The following is a 24824-nucleotide window of genomic DNA, read 5'->3' on the forward strand; positions in this document are numbered from 1 at the left end:
GAAGAACTGCTAATGCAGCACTCTGATGGCTCCACTTAATCCCTTGTCTTCTCCCAGCTGCTGAGATGCTGCTTGCACTCTGCCCTCCCCACCTCTCCCAGCATTTCAGCTTCCTAGCACTGTCCTTCTTTCTTTTCTAACTTATTCCTCTTTCAGCAGTATTTTCTACTTTCCAGCACCCAGTGCTGGGTGACTCATTTGTGTTCATACTCTTATCTGGCATTATACACTGAAGCACTTTCCTCCAATTTAGTCTCCTACATATCTGACAATTCATTTCACTGCAGGTAGCTCAGTCTAAACATAATGCAAAACACACATTTTCCTTTCCAATTCCTGTCCTCTCCATTTTTGCTGGTGCTGCAAGCAGCTGCTCCCCACGATTTTCATGATTCACACCCATCTTACAATGTCAGGACAGCCTTGATTATTTCTAACTGTTGTAACCAGACAGAAGCTGGCCAACTTTTCCTTACCAGAAATCCAAGTCTAACACAGTTAGATTTGTCTGACCATAATAAGGAAATCGTCCTAGTAACTCAAGGGCAACAAGGAAATACAAACACTCTACAGTTAAAACACAAAAAGATAGTACTGCTGCCTATTACTACAGCCAGTGATCTTGGAACATCACCTATGCACTGTTAGTCTTCTTGTAAATATCACAGAAAAATATTTAGGAGGAAAGAAGTGGATAATGTTAATTTTGCAGCTGACATACCCGGCATTCATCCCGAAAAGAATGGCAGCACAGGATAAAGGTTAAACCTACGCACTGGATCATTAAGTGCACATGCAGGAGCAGCTGCCAGCGTGACACAAAGATAAGCAATCTTCCCCCTCCCCCCCCCCCCATGAAATAAGAAAGAGATAGTGAATGGATGTATTAAGAAAACCAGCATTCCATTTATATCTTTGCAGATCATTCTGGAAATACATAAAAGGGGATGGAGAAAAGAATGCTGCAGTAACTACACGGTGAGATGAAGAGAACTTGGAGAACTTGAGCTGAAGGAGCAAGCAAAGAAAACTTATGTTGCTCAGTGTAAGACCGAAAGAAGAAATTGGAGAGCTTTAGATAAAAATCTCATTAAGGCCTTTCAATTGCATCCACACAAAACTGGCACTCAGATGACAAGCCCAAATGATGATCTGGAAAACTGATGCTGCCCAAGAAAAGCAGAGCAGGGCTTCAGCTAAACAAAAACACAAATAAAAAGTGAGATTTTAGCTTCACCAGAAGGCAAGCCTGCACCAAAGAGGTTTTCACAAAGCTGGCAGCAGATTTCCCCACCTGTGCCCAAAGAGAAGTTTGGTAAGGTCAGAGAGAGATGAAGTAGACACATACACAAACACTACTGAGAAAAGTACCAAGGGTGGTGGTGGGAAATCTCTGCAAGGAATCTTTGAGTGAAAAGCAGCTAATGAGTCATTAAAGGAGGATGCAATAAAGATGCTGCAGTAGGAACAGAGAAAATGATGTTAGAGCATCCCTGAAGGACAGATACCTCAAATCTGTTATCATCCCAAAACATTTATGGTCATGTCTGGTTCCAAATCTACAATAGATAGTGAGGCATTTGTCTCATTTAGAGGTTAGTAACAAGTGTTTTATTTAGTGAATGCTGAACAAAGATATAAGATGCAGCAGAAGATTACATCTCTCTCAAAGGTTTACAGGCTTGAAAAGGCATAGAAGGAAGAACAAAAGCTTTACATTATCTTTAGTTGCTAACAGCAGAACAAAGACTTAATAGGAAACAACAGTTTACAGAACAAAATCGCATTTTCATCTTTAAAGAAGCAATACTTATAATTAGCACAGTGAAAGACAACTTCTTAAGGATAAATTAACAAGTTTCAAGGGAAAGATTAAATATGTTCAAAGAGAAGTAACTACAGACGGAAGGCAGCACAAAAAGGCAGCATCTCTGTCAAGGTGGGTTTCCAGAAATAAAATATGGCAAACCATCTGGATACAAGAAGAGGGAAGTCATCCAGGTTCAGTCTCAACACAGATCAGTTAACTAAAACATCTCGTTTCCACACTTATGTTCCTTATATCTTTTGCTTTCTACTTGAAACATTACAGTACACTTTGAAATTTTACCTCAACCTACATTTAATTGAAAATTATTTCAAGGTAACTTGCTAACCACAAAGCTGTCTTTCAGCTTAAGAATGTGGCAAATTTATCAGGCACCTTGACTTTCCAGCATATTCTGCTGGCTAGGCAATACAGATAAAATACGTACCCTCACAGAAGTCATACAGAGGAGAGGGGTGGCTTCACAATGAGTCAGCAAAAGAAGAAAGCTTTCACTTACTTGTTGCTTACTGGAGAAGTCATGTAGTCACAAAACAGAAGTAAACTGGAATGCCAGAAGCATCCCTGTGCATAGCAGAACTTGGAAAAGCCCTGATGAAGGAAGCTCAGAAAAAGGAAGATGCAGCAGCTTGGCAAGGGGCACAGAAGTTTCCACCTGGCACAGTGAGACATGGTAATCTACAAAATCTCCATCATTAACTAATGAAGAAATCAAAAAACAACACAAACACATCTGTTTCTCTCCCACCATATGATGACCTTCATGACACCTGAATTAACACAACTTTTCCCACAGCTGGGCCATGGAGCTAAGGATTCAAAGGCCAAACAAAACTCTACAGAAGAAAAGCATATTTTAACAGTATTTTGTCAATTGTTCATATGTAAAACTACAAAAAAATAATTCTATTTATCATAATTATCTGTTGGCATGGGAAATTAAATGTAAATTTAACAAGTCGTGACTTGGATCTGTTTAAAAAGAAACATTGCAGAGAATACTCACCCAAACTCCACAGGATTTTCTGGAAGTGTTTATGTTTTTTAAATCATTTCCTCCAGGGATTATCAAAATTACTAAAAGGCCATTTTGCAAATGCATTAAATCAGCATGACCTTCTCTTCTTATGGCTTCTATTTGAAAAAAAAATGGCACCATTGTCATAAAAATGCAGAACTTCTAAAGGTTTACTTTCCTAGAATACTACTCAAACTCTTTATTATATCTATAAAAGCTTTATGGATGGTGTACGTGTTTTAAAATTCTTTATTTCCAGCACAAAAATTCTACCTTTGAGAAATAGGCATGCTTGATTTTTTTCTGTAAATCTACCAAGATCAAAAGTCACCGGGTGTAAGCAGTTATTCACATTCCCTTGATATGGAAATCCCACACAAGTGGCTTTTCTTTATTCACTCACTGCATGCTCACACTTAGTACTAGAACAGCAAAGCAAAAAGGACACACAAGAGCAGTCCGAAGTACGAACATCATCTAAAATGCTGTCAAATCATCTGAAATACTGCTTGTTAATTTCACAACCTGCCACAAGAATGACACTGATAGCACACAGATGTTAGTACTGCATATTTAATGTGACATCATCTGTATGTGAGAAGCATGGGACACAGCGCCTGACCTTGGCAGATAAAACCAGAGAATGTTAGCCGTGTTTTATCACTCAACAAAAAACCTCAGTTGTTTGATAAAAAACAAATCCAGGGGAACAGACATTTAAATACGAGATTCCTTATTTCACAGCCATAGTGAGGTCTAGCCACTCAAGTGAAGAATCCAACACGAAGCACAAGCCAATGTTCACCCAGCCAGAGACAAAACCACTCACTGATGACCCTTTCCTCTTCTGTAACTGAAGAACACAAACATTGGTTCCAGACTGTCTTCCTTTCTAGCAATTATTTCTAAATTCCACTAAGACACATAACTTGGAGATGAAAACCAACCTCGTAATATCAATTTTCAGAAATGTATCCATCAGGCTGCATCATGTTTTAGAGAACTGAAACAGAAGTTGAACTTCTCAAATATAAGACATTTTGATGGTGTCTGTATCTTTCCTTTTTTTTTTTTGTTTTCTCCAGCTCCTTTCATGAGCCTAGATGCTTAAAATAATGTTAGGAACACCACACCAACAGAACCCCATTAAACACACTATATTCAAGTTCACAAAACACAGGTTAAGGTATGTATGAAAGGAACAAAAGGTTAACATCTGACTTGTGAAAATGAAAGGAAGAACATAACATTATATAAGCATTGTTAAACTACCTTTTTCCCATTATGAGCACCAAAAATAAGAAAAAAAACTTGCCCTTGCTTATTATTTTTGCCTTTTAACATTCTCATCATTCACCTCTATCCAAAGCTCTGCACATAGAAGAGGGTGTTTTGCATTTTGGAAGAACTATTCTTTCCTTGCTGAGCATTTTAACTGAAGGGTCTTGCTATCTAAGTGCTTCTTAACCCACAAAATAAACTTCTCTCTCCTACCATTACCTAAATAACTGAGACATAATACAAAGAAAGAAAATTGTTCATCTAAGCCAAGTTTCCCAGTAAATGTATACATAAAAGTGTTCCATCTACAAGGAATGCAGAAATGCTAGATTATACTGAAAAAACTTCACAGGTCAATCCTCAAACTACTATTCACAGACAAACTTGCTTTAAGAATTACAAAACATGAAATTATTTACAGATCTTAAAACACGAGGAATCCTGAAGTAGTTGAAAGTTCTTATTCAGAGTTTGTCAGTGTTACAGAGCATTCTGATAAGCTCAAGTTGCAGCAAGGGAAATTCTACCTGCACACACAGATGAACTCACAGCAAAGCTGGTTTACATTCTGCTACAAGTTGCCCCAAGAGACCCCAGGAGGCAATGGAATCAGCATCCAAGACACACACAGCTCAAGCAGGCAAGGCCCGAGCAACCCAATGGTTACTTGGAGCTGCTCTCCTAGCTTGCTCAGCTTTGGGCTAGAGGACCTCCAGAGGCCACTTCTAGACAGTCTACTTCCGTGGAGATATTCAAGACCTGTCTGAAAGCCTACCTGTGCGACCTCTTGTAGGGTTCCTGCTTTAGCAGGGGGGTTGGACTCGATCTCTTGAGGTCCCCTGGTGCAATCCCCCTAATTCTGTGATTCTGTAAATTACTGTGACATTCTATGATCTATAAATGTGGATTTCCTGACAACTTCTGCTCATCATTCATATTAAATGCATTCCATACATCAAGACACCACTCAACTGTGTAGGCCTTCAGCAGCCACATTTCCTTCAGCAGCCACATTTGGCAGCTCCAGCACTGAGTCCAGTGGAAGCTCTAGAAAACAAATTTACAGGTAGAAAACTATATCCATGTATAACAACCTCTGACTCAAATTTTTTGAGATTCCAAGAGTCAAAAAGGAGAAATCCTTAATTTCTGTCATTACCATGTTATTACAACTGTTTCTATAAATTCCTTTAGCTCATCAAAGAACGTGATACAGGAATATGTGAACACCTCTAACAGCCTCCCTGTCATACCCCACACTAGACATGTACATTAATACTCATGCCCTCAGTCAGACCAAATAATTTTGTTACTACAGATTTTCCAGTGCTCCCATACCCCTCCATAAAGCAGCACTTGTAGGGGGACAAATGCCTGATAAACATGGCACCAGGAATGTGAGAAAGGTCCAACTGCTACATTTATATACTGACAATGCATCAAAAAGGCATTAAGATTAACAGCTTTATTTCCTTAATTATCCTGTTGGTTATATGATTCCAACTAAAACTCAGAATGGCAACAATTATTTTAAAACGAACACTATTTAGGTATTCATGTGCTTTTTACTATTCATATCCGATTTATGAAACCAAGCAAAGAAGAGTACTTCTGTTTTGCCTGACAAGCAACTAATCCTTTAAGCCACACTCATTGTTACTGCCCTACTTGGACATCAGTATTGTCTCAGTACATCAGTGGTTACATAAACACAAGCACATGTGGATCTCCAGCATTCAGCCAGCTTGCTTTGTTTATGACAAGAGTGTATTTTCTGGTACATCTAAACTTTTTTGACTGCAAGCTGCTGACAACATGGACAGTGCCAGTTTCTCCTTGTTTCTGAGATGAGATCTAGTGACTGCGTCACTGGATGAAAGTTTCAAGCCAGACACACAAAAGATCAGGGAGAAGTTCTGGTAGATTACTTCTCCAAACCATTCACTGACCAATTATTTTCTTGCTGGTATGACCAATAGCTAAACCCTCCTACAAGGACAAGGTGAAAATACGGCCATGGGAGGGCAAGCGTTACATGGCTAGTCAGGTCTACACATAATGACTACACAGGAAAAAAAGAAAAAACTAGAGCAATTTTGTCCACTGGTTCATTAAAGTGTTTGAATGAAGGCAGCTATGTTTGTCTTGGAACACACCTGGCACCTCCATTTGCCAGGAACACATAAATGGACAGTCTTGCAATAACATCATATCGTCAGATTTTAGCTACAAAGCCTCCAGTGACAGTTTGAAGATAGCAGCTAGGGCAAAGGAGACTTTAAAAGCATAGAGTTGAGGTCCTTGATCTTCCTAGAGTAAACCTCTGGTGAGTTGGGCCAACAAAGTTAAGCCAGAGTACATCACATACAAACAGCTGAAGTTGGATGCAATTAATTCGTGTGGTTTATTCAACTGATACACAAATCTAAGAGCAAGCATTTCAAGTATTTTGATGCTATAGCTTGATTAGTATCACAGCTGTCTTCCATACAATTGCTTCAAATTCTTGTTCCTATTTCACATGCTTATCTACACTCTGGAGCCACTGTCAAATGCCAATCCATCAAATTGCAGCAAACCAGAGTGCTGCTGGTCAGAGATGGCTGGAAAACAAAGCTGAACAGGACAAGAACAGGCTGGAGCGCTCACACACGACGCCGAATTCAGAGGACACATGCTTTTAAGTGGCACAGACACCCCTTGCTAACTCTGCGAGGAAGAATAAACAGACGGATTCCCACGTGAAGTGAAGCCAAATCGTTTGCCAGCCCAGCAGTCTCAAACTGACCCAACGTGGAGAGCTTACAAAAGGAGATTTGCCATTCTAAGCGGGAATGCTCAGCAGCAGCCCAGAAGGTACCTGATGGAAAGCCAAATCAGAAAATACAGCGTATTGCTTTGGGTAGTTTCCTGATCTCCGCTAGGTTCAAGTTACAATTTTCTAAATTGTTTTAATAATGCTTAAATGAACAAAACTCCAGTGGAAGTCAGAAAGATGACTTTCTAAAACTGCATTTTAAAGCCAGCTCTAAATTGTAGTCAACAAAGGACTGGATTCTAATTTTAATCAATTTTCTATTTATGACTTTTTTTTTCCTGAATACAGTCTATTTTGCTGCAGACTAAACAGCAAAAATGATTAACTGACCTGCAGCAATTATCTTCCCAGATCCTGATAAATACCAAGTTTTTCCTTAAGTAGCCCTCGTATAAACTACAATTAGACATAATAGCAACACAATACTACAGTCTGCCAGCACAACCGGACAGCAGCCTTGAGGGTATCTTTCTTATCATAAGAACAACAACTAAAAGGGGAAAATTTCAGTAAACTCTACAAGTGTGCCATTACCATCCTGAAACACTCATCTAAAAGAAAATGAAGACACAAAAAGCTGTATCATCTCATCGGGTCAGACTAAGTAAGAAGAATACCAGACAGATTAACTAAATGCTGCTTGGGTTAGATGTCAATAGGATTAGGGTGGGCTTTGGATTGCAGCTAGCAAATACATCCGCACGCTCACTGAGAGCACATGTCCTGTCCTGAGCAGAAACTCCAGTCTAAGTGGGAGGAAGATGAGAAAATACACTAGAGAAAAGGAGTGCAATGGGAAGATTTCAAATACACTCCTCAGCAAGAATAGATCTGGGGAAGTGTCAGACAAGCTAAAGGAGTCAGATTAGAAAAAAAGCTTTTGTGTCAACTCACAGAAAGCCTACTGTGTTATTCTTAAATGCATGCCTCCATCCAGGCAGCAATGCAAAATGGACAGCTGGCTAAACCCCATCCAGAAAAAAAATAAGCTCTTCATGCATTTAACAGATGGTGGTACACGTTATGAAATTGGGATCTGCTTCACTCTCTGAATATACATTTTAACTAAACAGATACAATGCTAAAAAGGCTTCTTATATTTCTCAAATCAAACAAAGCTAGGCATGCATTGTGGTATATACATCGAAGTTTAGAGTAAACATCATGTTTCTAGAGATTACATCTTAATCTACTTTTCTAACATCTGAGATAAAAATTCTCCATGCTCAGAAAAATGGAAAGTTTTACAATTACTTTCTTGTACTGCAACCCAAAAATCTGAGACACAAACATGATACTGGTAATTAGGGGAGGGAAAAAAAACAGATGTACAAAAGCAACAAAAATCCTACCTTCCTCTTATTCAGATACCCATAAAGCTGGATTCTGCACATGTTCCACTGGCAGACAGTGCCATGTGAGCATACCCAATACTATGGAGAAAAGTTTTAATCCATTATCCTAGCCTCACAACACAGCACTTAGGGGATTTGTTTGTTTCAAATAATTATAATTCTCTTCTACTACTTTAGAAAACAACATGTCTTTTTTACATGCAGTAAGGAAGGGCAAAGAGATCTGTCTCAGCAACGCAGCCCTCTTCAACACACTCCAAAGCCTAGAAGGACCCTGACAAAAAGTTCTCTATTCCATGCTTCAGTGTGACAGACAAGCTGCACAGTATCGTGGGCTGCATCCAAAGCAGAGTGATCCTGCCCCTCTGCTATGTGTTGGTGAGGTCTCACCTAAAATGCTATGTCCAGATGTGGAGTCCTCAGTGCAGGAGAGACATGGAGCTGTTGGAGCATGTCTACAGGAAGGCTACAAAAATATCCAAGGGATGGAACACCTCTCCTACGAAGTCAGGCTGAGAGAGCTGGGGCTGTTCAGCCTAGAGAAGAAAAGGTTCTGAGTGACCTGAAAACGGCCTCCCAGAATCTAAGGGGGGCTGTAAGAAAGCAGGAGACAGACTCTTCAGCAGAGTCTGTGGTGACAGGACATGGGAAAATGGTTTTGAACTAAACGAGGGGAGATTTAGACTAGATATAAGGTTGGTTTTTTTTTTTTGTTTGTTTTGGTTTTTGCAATAAGAGCAGTGAGGCACTGGCACAGGTTGCCCAGCAAGGTGGTAGATGCTCTGTTCCTGGCCAGGCTCAAGATCACGCTGGATGGGGCAATGAGCAACCTGATCTAGATGCAGGTTGTCCCTGTTCATTGCAGGAGCGTTGGACTAGATGACCTTTAAAGGTCCTTTTCAACTCAAACCATTCTGGCTGAAAGTCCTCAGTATTTTCCATCACCTGAATCAGAACCATACAATTATTTGAGCTACTTACAACAAGATACAGCAACACTTGAAAACAGACAAAAACCGTGCAGAAGTTACAACAAACACACTCACAGACAACATCCAACATGACCTTCACTTTGGAAAACCACATTTTGTGACAACCTACAGCCTCCTAAAGATACTGATGCTGAGCTGCCTCTTTGGAGCAAGACACAGCCTGGGGGAGCCTCCCACACTGCTCAGCTCCACCAGGGACCCAGCACAGACAGGGACAGGGGCTGCTGATAGCAGGGCCAGCTTCCACAGCACCACAGTCAGCTCCACATCCTCAGCCTCAAATCCAGCCGCTGTCACAGCTTCAAGCAGCTTTCACTTCACCAGCCCTCCTGAAGTTCTCAGCAGTTTGACCAGTCTGAGGTGAGCAAACAGCACAGTGATTTGAGCACATTATTTTGAATTAGGATTTTTATGTGAATTTGCAAATGAACTCTTGTCAACTCCTTGAAACTGTTACCAATGTGCTTAATGCCACCAAAATAAATAATAAACAAACTGAACCCAGTCTGGGGCCAGGCTACTGGTACCTGTGGCCCAGCCCCATACTGCACCAAATTAAAAGCGACACAAACAGAACATAATTGCAATTCTTCATTCCAATTTTCAATGCCTGTATTATATATCCTAATATTAGATTTACTCACCAAGCCTCCACAATCACACACACACAAAAAAGCAGAAAACCTTACTAAAGTTATAAAGACCAAACAGCCATCATTACAGATTAGGCAGAGAATTTTCCTTATGTATGTAGTGTGTTGATGCTAGAAGCATGAAGGGTACTTTGCTGAGAGCTAGCATGGGCAGGGCAGGCTGACCTTTTCCAACATCACACTGGGTGAAAAATTCCCCTCTCGCAAAAATAAAACCCTCAAAATTAACATTGAATAGAATATCATGCCCGTTCTATTCACAGAATATGTGAGCCATCGACCTAAAAATAAGTAATTAATCAATCTTCAAAGATGAGAAAATGAATTAAAGAAATACACATGCACGGGTTTGGCAAAATAATACTTTCCAAAGGATGGAAATCCAGAACTAGGTCACAGCTTTATCCCACTGATCGTTTTCAGCTTAGTTTGAACAATAGAAGTCTTTGGAACAAACTGCCTGAGTTCAACCACCATGATACACTCATCCACAAATAGAAGCCGTATTAGAGGTGTAACAGCCCATGTACAGAAAATGGATGGAGCTAAAGGAAAGAACACAACTGTAGGCTGCCACCTCAGCTTTGGTCTTCTGGACATAAGGAAGCATGTACAGCACTGCTTCCCACACATACTGCATGCTGAACCTTTCAGAGGAATATTGTAAATACCTTATTCTTAAAAATGTCTTCAAAGTCTTCTGACTCTTTAAATCAAGTATTATTTCCAGTGCTCCCAATATAGCAAGTCTAATTTGCTAATTTTTGATTGATCTCTCAGTTATGAAATCTAGCCATCCAAAAGAGGTCTGCTAGAAGCCCAAACACAGAGATTAGTCTTGTCATATGGATGGAGACTATATTTAGATCGATGCCTGTTTAGATAGGTGCTATATAAAGATCCCTCCATATGAAATTCCTCCAAACATGAAGTGTTGCTGCAAATAAGATACGGCCTTTAAGCACGCAGAGAAAATGTTATGTTTCAAGGTAATCATGAAATGGCGTGGCAATTCTTTCTTCTTTTACAGCAATTTATGCTGGAAAGGTTTATGTATAATCATTAAGTTTCAACCATGAGCTTTTTTCAAGACCAAAGTAAAACATTTCAGAAATTAAACAGGGCCAAGACTAAAGCAGAAATATGAAATACAGTTGGCCAAAGGTGCTGTGCTGTAAGTTAGCTATCAGAAGCTGCACTCCAAAACAGAAAAACGCTTCTCAAGTATGAGGAGTAATATTAACTTCTAATGTATGATCGAAATCTTGCCAGGGAAGCGATAAGGTATGAATACAAGGAAGCTTGCTATTTAATGCCAAAGAATCTTCATTATTTAATTACATACACAAATTCTCAGCCTGCTCATTTGTTTCTGCTCTGAGAATATGAAGTATCCTGCAAACATTTCAGGCCAAATGTCAAGAGAGACCTGTCAAGCTCCAAAGAATATACAAAACCAATCTGAATTTCTCTGTGAGATCCCATTAAAAAAAACTTCAGTACCTTTAAAATAATGTATTTGTATTGATAGTGTTTTTCTCTCCTGTTACACAAATGTGATTATACACAGCACACCAGAAAGACACTGCACTCCTGCTTGTGATATTTAGCAAAGCCCAGTTGAGTCCAGTTTCATACCACAAATTACAAAGCTGATGGGGTAACGCATTTTCAAGGACTTCAGATGATTTTCTAAACTAATCTGGTTGTGTGCAAGTTCTCACTGGATAATTTCAGTTACTTTTAAGTTCACTGTATTAACCTGTCTCAGTTTCCACTTTTTGTTGTGAACAGGTTGTGTGTGACAGCTCTGACAGGATCTCACTTGGCCGTACATCTGCCATCACACAGTACCTACTCTGCCACAACAGTGCAGCACACCTGCAGCTAACCAAGTTTGCAAGGAGTTGTAATTAGGAGAAATTCTTCTACACTAAAAGGAAGGAAACGTAGGTTGAATACAGGAAAGCTTCCTTTCTGCTGCACCATTCGCCACCATAGATGCTGAAGTTTTCTGTAGGGAATAATGAAACTGTAGATCTGTGATTTGCTGTAAATGAAAGCATTTAATGATTTTGAAGCGCAACTTAATAAATTTAAGCAAAGAAAAGGCAGCATACCAGACAAACAATATGAAAATACCACAAATGGGTCCTTACAGAGCCCCAACAGCTCAAACAAATTACCCAAACACAGACCTCTGGTGCTGTCTTTACGTCTTGGGATGCATTCTCCCTATGTGCTGCAGCTGCTCCTCCAGAAGGGCACTGATGGGATGCTCCTGGGAACAGCCTGCCATGCCGACACTCCAGGCCATGAGCACATGCTAAACGGCATTATAAGCCACGTTGAAGCAAACTCAAAGTCCTGGGAACTTTCCAGCTTTAGAACTGGATTTGGTAATGCAAGATTCACCTTTGCCAAAAGGTGTGATATCACCTATATGTATATAGACATATACAGACGTCTATATGTATATAGACGTCTCATTTTTCCACCTAGAGCAATGTACACCACTCTTCTACCTCTATTCAGAACCAATACCACACATACAAATAAAGGAATGGGTTTGGGTATGTTTGTGTTTGGCATGCAGTGGAAGGGGTAAGGACAGCTATGAGAAAACTTACCATCTAGCATGCCCTACACCCATTAAAAACTTCACATTATAAAGTTTAATTACTTAAGAGTACAAACCTATGCACAATAAGAGAAAAATCTCCTTGACAGTTTGCTGCTTCTCACATGCTTGTATGGCAAATTGCTGCTCATAAATAAGCCTGAAGGCTCTGACACCACTATGTGCACTGCCTGTACCGCTCATCATTAAATGGTTGTGTAACCATGATTTGGCTTCTCCCTGTGCTCCTTTCAGCTGCTACCACCACCCTCCTACAAGCTACTACAGCAGTTCAAAATGCCTACAACAAAAAAAAAACAAGTGCCATCTTTTCCAGAAAGCCAGCCAGAACTATTTTGAAATAACTCAAAAGACTTTCTCTTTCCTCTCCCAGCAGCCCCAGGGACACCCTAGGGTTGGCCAATACAGCTCCCAGTAAAGCACAGCAGAACAACTTCACCCAAAAGACAGACAGAACAAAAACACAATGCCACCCTATTTTAAGATTCTGAACTAATTTCTTTTGCATATGAAATTTCAAACTACCACTATCCTCCTGCAAACTGTACCATATTTTATGGAACACGCTGCAATCAGATTTTATGAGAAAAACTACTATCTGATACAAGAAAACTGCAAAAAATGCTGGGCTTATTCAGGCATTATCTGTCTCCTCAATCTCCTGCAGAACAGTACTCAGTAAAAGATAAAAACTTTGAAACTACATTGTTGGAGGCAGAAGAGGCCAAAAACCTAAATGATCTACACAGTAATTTCTTTCCCTCTGGGCTCCATGTCTATATGCCGAGAACAAGAAGATAAAACTAAACAAGAAGTTTCTCTTTTTTGGCAGAAGATAACAGAGAGAAACAAAATATCTCCTAACCATGTGTTCATTATAAATAAAATACATAACCTAGGACTTTTTTAAGACACCGAAGTCAGGACTGATATTCAGCAACAGAACCAACTATGAAGGCAGGAAACTCTTTACCTTCACTCCACCTTATCTGGTATTACTCAGCACTCTTAATTATGCACTCTGGCAGATTTCAAGCCCAGCTAAAGAAAGAAAGAATAAATAAATAAATTAAAAGCAAGCACCAACCAGCACATCTGCAGATAAAAGCACTGACTGATAATCATAGTCCATTCCCCTTGGATAAGGCTAGTTACCTTTCCTACATTTCGTTTTCTTAACAAAGTTAAAGAGAATGCAAGAGAGATAACTTAAGCATAAAACTAAATGCCCACGTCCTTGAACACAGGAAACAGCTGTGGATGTGTTCTCTTAAGATCACTCCAGATTTAAACTGATCTTGCAGAAGTGAAGGGAGTTTTCTGAAGTACTTGACAAAGAGACTGGTATCACAGTAAGACTCACACTGAACTAAGACTTCTCTTCTAAACACAGTTTGAGCAGTTCAAGGAGGTATGGACTGATCCAGGCTTTGAATAATGAGTCGGTGCTGAATAAGGAAGGCAGATCATGATGGAGAAACACATGTGCTTCTGGATAGGACATGTAACAAGCACAGAGTTGATACAATAGGATAAAAAACAGTTAAACATGGTGGCTTAACAGCCAATGGGCAGCTAAGCAACACCACACTGCTCTCACTATCTTGATCATTTTATTTCTGAATGTTTCTGTATTTCTAACACTTCCCTCAATGTCAGTTTTCCATGTATGCCACAAATAGCACTGTAGTAGATGCACCATACTCAGTTCATTATGCTTATTTTGCCACTGCTATTTGCTTAAAACACAGATGGATATTGAACAAAGACAACATCAGCTTAGAAACGCCAGCCTCTACAGAGAGATTTTATACCCTTTATAGGCAACAGAGGGCAAGACACAGCCATGGCTCTTATCTTGGGAAAAGTGCAACCTCAACAAAAATTACATACTCATCACTGAGGTCTTTCTGAGCCCTGTTTACCTCCTGCACCAAGTATGCATGGCAGCACCAAGCTAGCACCACGCTGGAACAAGAGGAGGACTAGGAGAGATCTTATTATCACACCCTACAACTGCCTGAAAGGAAGTTGTGGTGAGGTGGGGGTCAGCCTCTTCTACATCAAGAGCGATAGGACAAGAGGGAATGGCCTCAAGCTGTACCTGGGGAGATTCAGGTTGGATGTTAGGAAAAATTCCTTCTCTGAAAGAGTGGTCAGGTGCTGAAATGGGCTGCCGGGGAGGTGGTGGAGTCACAATCCCTGAAGGTGTTCAAGGAACGTTTATATGTTGTACTGACAGACATGGTTTAGTGGGAAATATTAGTGACAGGTGGACAGCTGGACTGGATGATCTTGGAGGTCTTTTCCAACCTTGGTGATACTGTGATTCTATGAAGTATTCTGTACCCGCAACTACAGCCCTCCTTAGGGAATTCCCTGCCTGAAGAAACACAGGGCCCATTTTCACACCCGTCAGAAGCAGAACACATGAGGAAGCCCCAGCCTGAGGTGAGCAGTGAGAGTTCAGTGCAGAAATGCATGCTTCAAGCCCTCCGTTGAAGTTTCTGAAGTTGATATCACAGGATACACTCCTTCACAAGAAGAAAAACAACTCAGCCAATCTACAAGCTAAAGCAAGTCAGCAAATACCCTCTGCCGCCTTCTTATGGCCCCTCATGCAACCACAATTACAGTTTACCTGGTATTCCACCCACTACAATGGAAATTTTAAACCATCAAATAATTTCAAACACATGTAATCCATCAAATCCATCAAAATAACCGATTTCCAGATTTGTATGAAACCCCAATTCTTATGAAACTATACTGGCCAGAAGCAATTAAGCAGACAGAAATCAAATGCTGTTGCATTTTGTTTAATAAGAGCTCCTATTCTTTTGCCATTGGAAAATGAAATCCTTAAGACTAAGTCAAATTTCTCAGTAACAAGCTGTTCTCTCCGTGCCAGGATCTGACATATTGCATCTTAAAGCTTCGCTCTTGGTGTCTAGACAGCTAGAAATATTCACTAGTATGTTTTGGAAAAACGTTTCCCCTGCTCAGGAATTTATATTGAAATGAACTAGCTGAAACTCACAAAAGTACTTAACACATCTTTAAGTATAAAGCCAGTCTTTAAAATAGCCCTTCTCAGAAATTGGCAGCATGAAGAATATATGTATATATATTACAGCATACTTTGGTGCAAAACCTTTGAATGTTTGAGTCAAATAGTACACATTCTTACGACCTAAGGTACCATGCCAGGCAAACCCCACCTTGTGAGCATGGGGTTCTTGACCAGACAAACTAGAATGCTTAAAGCTGTATTACCATGCCATTTACATAGTAGGGAAAGCAGTGCACCTCCACAGCTGTTCACAAGAAGGGCCAGCCCACTGATCTTGTGTTCCCACCATACTCACCAGCTGTGTTGGTGCACTGCCCTGTGGGCAGGCATGGCACACATGCGATGCTGCACCACTGCTTGCCCTACGTGGTACAGGACTGTGCAGTCCAGCACAAAAGCATGTGAGAACTTAGGAAGCCTTCATACCAGGAAGATCACCATTCTGTTGGGATAACATCTTACTTAATTTTTCTCATCATCATACACACTGCACCCTCATCACCACTTACATGCTGTAATACAGCTATGAGAAGATAATAACTGTGCAATTTTAATGTTGATTTCATTGTTTCTGAATCACGTTGAACTAGCAAATGGGAGATCCTTCCCCACTTCTTCACTTAAAATCTTTTACTGAAGCTTTCTGAAAGTTTCAAGGTTATTGGCAAAAACAGCTACATAAGTATAAAGCACTCAAACATGCAAGTCCAGTACTATCTATTTCCACTTCAGGACAATAATCCAGATTCACAAATGAGCTAAGCTTTCATTATCACGCCCCACAATTGTTACAACCAACTTGCTTGCACCAATTAAAAGTATATTCAATCACAGCTAAATGGCAGATGCATTCAGACATGGCAAGCCCAACTACTGTACTCCAACTACTGCAGAACATCACCTCAAGAATTAAACTAATTCTGATGTTTATGTTACTTCCCATGCTAATACAAATTCTTTAAAACCAATTGGAAAACCTTGTAACTAGGTACAGCAGGCTTTAAAAAAAAAATACGCACTCTTCTAGTCAGTCACTTGCAGCATATTTGAGATAGGCATGTCTGAAGAATGTTTGACAGCATTCTACCTTAAAAGAAATACTGAAAAAGGAGCTCTTTTAGAATAATTATGCTATAGTAATATAGTTTAAAATAACTTTCCTGAGGCTTACTAGCATATGCCGCATATATTCCCATGCAGGCTGACACTAATCTACCTTTAAAGAGGCAATCTTAAATCCACAGCCCCAGATAAGAGAGACTTTTGATTAACACTGAACTTCTCTATTTTATCACTATTCTCTTATTTCCCTATATTAAAAACTTGTCAGATTCCAGAGATAGACTGAGTAGTCCTATCTGGGTGTATGCTAAGTATCAGAATCAGATTATGGTGATGTGGCTTTCAGCCAGACCACAAAATATTACCATATCGTAACTCCCCCATGGAGATACCAACCAATGCTACAATACAAGGCTTTGAAGTAAGATTATTTTTTTGAGATTAAATGCTTTATTCTTTTCAATCTCTGAAAGAAAAAAGAAAATCTATTTCTTTGTGCTTATTTTGAATTTGGTGCTAAACGTTCATCAATTAATATCTCATTACAAAGCTCGTGGAAAAGCTTCCACAAGAGCTCAGGACCCCACTTTATGAACAATAAACAAGAATATATGTTCATTTTTAAAGAAACTGCCAGAAGTTTTGCAGATTAAAGTCCAGGTCTGCAGCATGCTCCAGGATAAGACCACTTTGCTTCTCAGCAGCAGTCAGAACAATTGATAAGAATGAGACGGGCCAAAACAGCAACATGTGCCAGGCACCAAGAGAAACTGGAACCACCACAGCAGGAAGCCACCAACACTGGCACTTGCAGATTGTGTCCCTGTGCCGTTTGGTACACACATCCCACTAAGGAATCAATTTCCTTTCTTGGTGGTAGAACTCTTACCAAACCAAGAACAGAGATGTATGTTTTTACTTCACTGATTTGTATGGGATACAGAGAACTTGAGGAGCTTCCTGCTTGTTTCTGTCTCCATAACAACAGTATTATGGAATATAATCTCAGCCGAACTCTGCCACAATGTTTCCTTCTAATTCTAAACTGAATCACACACAAAAATTTAAATTAAACCAGCAAACTACCAAAAACACATAAACCCACGCAAGCATGATCCTGCCACTTGCATGCTATTTTCAGATTTATTTACCAGAAAGGAGACACAAAGTTACAAGACACTGATGGCAATGCCACAGTTCTGCAGTCAGCCAAATCCCATTTCACAAAGTTTCTAGTTGCGGAACATAAGCACTACATTTCTAAGTCAGATTTCAACATATGTGCAGAGTCTCAACGCAAACTGCGGATGGTTTACCAGCATAACTCATTCAGCCTCTGCGGAGGAGCTAAACAATTGCAGCTAGTGCTGCAAAACATGCTGCATTTCCACAGATACACAGCAACACCCGCGTGCAACATCTCCACAAAACCATATTGCTGAGGCACAGCAGACCCACAAGTCTGAAGGTCTTAACCTTTTCTTTAAATGTTGTTTTCAAAAATAAAAAGACCTCCTGTGCATTTTCAGAGAGCCCATTTAGCAACTTCGTCCTCACCTCCCACGTATTTCCTTTCAGATACAAAAACTGTGGTACTGAAATGCATACAGCTATCTGCAGAATCTCAACCAATGCCTCCTTTTATTTATTTATAATTGTTGCAGGCTGTTGATTCTTCATTCTTTTCTTCCATTAGCGTTTCCTTCCATCTGTCAATTTGTATGTCTGGATGTATACCCAATAAAGCGATGAAGGGATCATTTTTCAAGATGTTCTGAAAAGTACATGTAACAGAAACTGTCAAACATTAAAGGCTGCCCTAACTGAGTTTATAAGGCAATTTTTAAGCAGTAATTGAAATTCTGAAGCCAAATCTTCACATGAGGCTAAAGCCAATGAAGAGTTGGGATCTGCAAGTTTAGATTTGACATGAGAACAGCGACGTTACAATTCCTCATTGACATTCTGCTCATTTCCAGTGGCTTCTAAAATGAAAGCACTGCACTCAGTCAGAGTCCTTTAATAATTACGGTGTGCTGAAGTTTATGCATGCAAAATTGTGGCAGAGATGGCTCGCTACTTTAGTACGCTCAGTTAATTGCAAACAGACAATGTTGAAAAGAGTGCTGATCAGCAGCTCTGCCTTTCACTGTACTTGGAATGAGAAATAACCAAGTCAGAGGATCCAGACCTACACAAAGCAAAGACTGAAAATAAGCCGTACTATCTCTTTTACATAAAACCACAAGAATGATTAGTCACATTCCGGATATTTCTGGATTCCTGCAAAGTAGAGTAGCACTCAGAGGCTGAGTCAGAACTGAGCTCTCCATTCCCTTCCCTATTGCAAACAACAGTGACTGACCAGAAGCACAGAACAAAGCCCTCTGACTGCATATACCATGAGCATGGCTTTCAACGCACAAGTCTTCCTATGAAAGAATCCAACATTAAAAATAGAGAAGTCCATCCTCGTCACTTGGTTGACATTCTCATGAAAACCTGCCTACCTGGTCTGCTGTATGGGCCCTATTCAGACAGGCTCACCTGATACAGCTTTGGGCCAAGTCAAAGAAGAGAGACATGGGCCTGGAATGATCTAAAATAAAATGCTGATGGGGAAAAGTTATGTTTAGATCCATGCAAACAGCAGCACAAGCACCGAGGAACCTGAAGTTGGCACCAATCTTGCAGAGCCACAACTCATCTCTGTCTAGTCCTGACTGTTCTGTCTATATTCCTCAGATAAGTCTCGCAATTTGTTTTTAACGTGAACAATTCAATGTCTGTGGTGTAGAAGTGATCATTTTGCTACAGTCAGAGATACTCAGCATTTGGTTTTTGCCTTTCTGTCCTGCTGGACCCTGCCAGCAGTCACTGCTGACTGCCCTGTGCTCCCAACAGGGGAGGAGCTGGACGTCCTTCAGTACCCACTCTCTCTCCTATTTCATGGAGTTAGAGAACAAAATTGGAGTGAAGAAAGTCAGGTACCAAGGACAACAAAGCAAAGGGTGGGCAAGAAGAAGCGGCTTGCACAGACAGCCTACACTTACAGTGCTGCACCAAGACACAAAGAACACTCACTGCCCCATCCACAAGTTACAGCTGCCCCTCCCTGGATAAACAAAGGACATACAAACATTGTTTTGGAGTACGCTGAATATGTTAGAGTGCCAGAGTTTTCATTAGCATCCTATATACAAACATCAGTCACTACTAAAGTCATTTTTGTGCGGTTGCTAGATCCATAGTTAAGACTTCCCTTAATCTGTGGAACAAGAGGAAGGGAAAGAAAGAACAGAAAAAAATATCAATCCTTTGGAAAGATACTCTTAGTGCAAAGATTCAGCATCAGCTCTGGCAAGTGTATCCCTGGCCGTTACTGCAAGTAACAGAAGAGATGCATCTTGTTACAACAAACCCAGCAGAACGCCACCAAGGCCAGCTCATCACGCATGGAGTAAGGAAGGAGCTTCTTCAAGCTCTGCAATTTTCATAACAAAGAAAATGCATCTGCTGAAGGAAAAGCAGCTACAACAGAACTGAGATGTATGGTTTCTTTCTTACATTTTGTTCCAATCTGTCCAAGCACATTATAAGGATACTTTTCTAAAGAACATTTTAGACTGAATGAAGGACATTAAAACACAGCTGACATTCAACCAGGTACCCCTTTAAGCCTTCCCTGCCTGAACCTTATTCAAGGATGCCAAGATGCTCCTAGTGCTGTGGGATCAGATGTGTATATACTCATCCTTTTCCTGTCAGCCAATACTGAAATGGATTATGGACATTAGAGATACTACACATGCTGCTATTAACCACTATTATGCACTGAACTTCTTAAAGAGCATGCATACACACAGTCTTCCCCCACTTACTGCCCTCTTCTAACACTGCCCACATTCATGGCGATTTCAGACCATGAAACCCATTTTCTTGCATATCTGCAAATGGGTAACACCAAACATTGTTTTGCTATGATCTCCCACACATCACCTACATCTCTTAAGTCCAACATACAGATTCAGTAGGTACACATAACAAAATTGAAAACACACAATTCTATAAACTCTTGAGGATTTACATAAAGCCACACCAAAAAAAAAAGCCAACCCCTCACAACAGGCCAAATGCATTACTCTTTATTACCACTCAAACCCAAAAAGAACTTGGAATTTCATATCCCAGAGGGCATACAAAGAACAGCCCACGAAGAAAAAGCTGGCAGAGCCTTTTTGTACCTAAACAAAATGCACCAATGAAGGAAAGAGCACATAGCACAATGCTTTCCAGTCATACAGATCTCTTCTTGCAATGTCCCAAAGCCCCTGAAGAATTACATGTGTAGGGGGAAATATCATAGGAATATAAAAAGGAGATTCAGCTTCCCAAATTCTTATGATAGCTCCTGAGAAATAAGATACTCAACTCAACAGGTACTCAACTTTTGGACTGAACCTAGCTGGTGGTGGTTTCACTTGTGTTGTCACATTGTGGTTTGTTGGGTTTTATTTTGCTTGTTTTGATATACTCAGCTACAGTTTTTCAACTAATAGGAAGCCATTTCTTTTTGTCAACTTAAAAGGTGGTGTCAATTGGCTTTAAGTCCATAAAGCACCTGTAATGCTTCACCAGTAGGAAAGAAAATACAACTTGGGAGCAGCTCCACTATCTGTCCCTCAAACTGTAGCTTCTACCAAATGGCAACAGTGGGTTATCTGATGAAATTATTCAACATGTTCAAAGACTGCTACCACAATCACCAGTAATTGCAGGGGAAGAAAAAAAAAGGACTCTAGAAATGTAGTCCTTGAACATCATACTACTCTAGTCCTCATTAAGTTACTGAAACTACACAAGTACAGAGACTAATAGCAGCAAGTTTCATTCCAGGATTGGAGTTTTAGCCTTTAAGTAGAGTGTATTCCTAAGGAATAATGCAACACAAACTTATGATGCCCGGAATGTGGTGTGTCACCATCCACTTTATTAGTGGAATGCAAATGATAAAGTGCTATGTTAATTATTTAAGAAGTGATGCTGAAATGGTAAGCTGGTAAAATCTGCTGTAGTTCTGGAAAGAAGTCAACCAAGAATCAAAGAAAAGAAGGCTGGATCAGACTATGCCTACACACGAGCATGAAGCTCACTGAAGGTCTGATCATTTACTAGGAATTTACATAGAGCAGATCCTCAGCATTTCTAAGGTAGGACAGGAAGACCACATTTTAAGAAGCATCAATTAGAATAGTTTTATTATTATTATGAGAGGGTTAGTTCATGCATCTGATACTTTGAAACATTATTATTATAATACTTAATTCATAACAGATTTAGTAAACGTGACAGAGCCTTCATAATACAGCACCCCTCCACAGTGATGCCAACTCCTACAGAATGGGATTTTTTTTTAAATGCAAGTCAGAGTGGGTGGATAAAGAGAAATGCAAACTGCAAAATCAAACAAGTAAATAAAAACATACATAAACAAGGTGACAGCCTGAAAGTGCTTATCTTTAAAAGGCAATCAAATAACAATACCATTTTCCCTCTTGAACAAGCTCCTTTGAAATAAGGATGATAAAATAAAAGATTGAAAATGGGTTTTCAAGTACTCTTTCCACAAAACATATCAAGTTACTGACTGCATTTAGTCATCTTATTTCTACAGCACACTTCGAACTTGATGAGAGAAACTGCAGCTAAAAATGCAGCAACTGAACAGAACAATCCTAAAACAGAACAGAATATGCCTGTTCACTTGGTTAAATTATACTGACACTGGTGACACCTTCATTCAAACGTCTTTGGAGTGACTCAATATTTAAACATCGCTATGGATAACAAGCTTCTTCCTGACCTGAAGAAGCAGACCATCACCAGGCCTACACATCTCTATCCTCATTACATCATAATGACAGGAAGAAACAGTTTTAACAGAAGCAAACTATTCTTTCTACGCTAAAGATGCATGTATCGTCATAAAATGGAGTCCTTGCATACGACAGGTGCATCCTGGCCCCCAGGACAGAGGGGTGTCACATACCCAGCCCAGGCTGAGAAAACAGCAATACTCTGTAATATGGCCAAGGGCTCCTCTGGCAGCTCCAGGAGGTGAGCACCCAGCTCCAAGCTAGGCAGGAGCTGCTGCTGGGCCAGTGGCAGTAGAAGTGGGGAGGGGACTCAGAGCATGGTCAGAGAGCCCCTAACAAGAGGTGCAGGAAAATAAACAGCTAGGAAGACTCAAACTCAGAGGCAGCACTCTCCTTATCACTATTTCTTCACAAAAGGCAAAATACATTTTTAGTGCTTTGGAAGGGAATGGCTGGGGAAGCTTAGAACTGTGGCTGATCACCCTCTGTATTGCACTATTCCGGCTCTCTTGACAAAATTCACTCCTTCGGGCTGCAGTAGAAAAGCTGCAAAGGAAACAATGACATGAAGCAACTAGACAATGCCATTACTTGAGCAGCCTATTTATCCTACAGAGGCACTATGAGTTGTATGGCCGAAACAAGGCTCTGTTATTCTGTGACCACCACAGCAGGTTATGCTTATGCTCGCAGAACAGAATTTCACCCTGAATAAAAGAAAAAACACAGAGGAGCTCACTGCCTTCAGAAGAAGCGCCTTTAAATGTGAACCATCACGCAAGGATAAGTGAAAACACCCTGCTGCAAGAAAAAGGAACAAGCTATCCAGTCACAGCCATGACATTACGTTCTCCCTCAATTGAGCGACATACAGAAATGACGGTTGGACAAGATGATCTCAGTGGTCTTTTTTAACCTTAATTATTTTAAGGAACGCATGCACGCCACTGGCAGAGCCCTCGGAACGGGGTTACCCGGCAGAGCTGTGCCATCCCTCCATCAGGGCACCGCGCAGGCCGGCAGGCAGCAGTCCGCCATAGGGAGCACCAGGAGTGCCCTTGAGAGACGTCCAGGCTGCAGCGGGTGTACAAACGCTCTCCGTGGGCAAAGAGTGCACGGGGATTTCTCTTTCGTTCCTGACCTGGCAGCAGGTAAAGGGGATTAACGTCATAGCAGCGTTACAAGGCGGAGTCGGCAAGGATCTAGCGAAGTTTGCGTGAAGCGGGCGGCTGAGACGAAACGCGAACAGGTTTAGGAGAAAAAAAAATCTCAACGGGCAGAGGCAGGAACCCCGCAGGCTCTTTCTGCTGGCCAAAGCGGGGAACCTCCGCCTGCCGAGCCCCGCTCCGAGCCCGGCAACGCGGGTACGGCCGGGAACCGCAGGGTCCTTGAGCGGGCAGCCGCGATTTCTTCCTCTCCTTCCCACGCCCCTCCGCCAGAAGGGGCCTCAATAAACGCTACTCCACGATAACGGCACGGAGGAAGGAGCGCGGCACTCACCATGTCAGCCGGAACGCTGCTGGACATCTTGTTATCTCTCCCCGACGCTTTAACACCAACTTCGAAAGCACAACGAGAAGCAGCGAGCGGAGATCCCCGTGCCGGGGCCGTGCGGAGCTCCGGGCCGCGGGGCTGTGCCGGGGGCGGCGGCTCCGTCAGCGGCGGTGCCAGGCGGGGCGGGCAGCACTGCGCCGCGACATGGGCTGCGCGCGGCTTTTCCCGGCTCGCGCTCTTCCTTCCCGGCGAATAACGACGGGCTGATTCACGGATAATGGGGCGGCCGTCACCTCCTCATTAAGCGACTCGCTGCCCTGGGGCCGGCGGGAGGACGCCGGGCTCGGGCCCCCCCTAGGCGCGCTGCCGCATGCAACAGGCTCCGGCGGGGACGGCCCTGCGGCTCCGGGGCTCGGCGGGGCCGTTCAGCGGCTGTCGCCTCCCGCAACCTCAGCTCTCATCGCCGCCTCCTCCTCCTCCTCAGCCCGCCCTCGCTCCCTCCCCCCCACCCCCCCCGCCGGGGCGGCAGGCTCGCCCCCCTCCCCGCGAGCTTTAGCGGCGCTGTCTGGTCGCGCCGCGAGCCGGGGAAAAGCCGCCGCTCAGCGCGATGCCGGCCCACAGCCGCCCCCTGTCATCTTCGCCTCAAGCCAACATGGCGTCTGCCGAGCCCGGGCAGGGGACGCGGCAGGAGAGAGACAGAGCCCCCCTCCTCCTCCTCCCGCCGTCACGCGCC

The 24824-nt window shown here is 41.7% G+C and overlaps 1 protein-coding gene across 1 annotated transcript in view; it reads right to left on the minus strand.

The window, feature by feature from the left end:
• The window catches only part of UBL3 (ubiquitin like 3), a 55160-nt gene extending 30569 nt beyond the window's left edge, over positions 1–24591 (minus strand). Inside the window, exon 1 of the mRNA XM_065730190.1 lies at positions 24098–24591. Within this exon, the coding sequence (XP_065586262.1) occupies positions 24098–24124 (27 nt within the window). The 5' untranslated portion in view covers positions 24125–24591. The remainder of the gene's footprint in view (positions 1–24097) is intronic.
• Between the last annotated feature and the right edge of the window lie 233 nt (positions 24592–24824).

The sequence above is a fragment of the Cyrtonyx montezumae genome, unplaced genomic scaffold, assembly GCF_038088225.1.
Source record: "Cyrtonyx montezumae isolate F1298 unplaced genomic scaffold, pur_monq_1.0 scaffold_12, whole genome shotgun sequence".
Classification (NCBI taxonomy): Eukaryota; Metazoa; Chordata; class Aves; order Galliformes; family Odontophoridae; genus Cyrtonyx; species Cyrtonyx montezumae.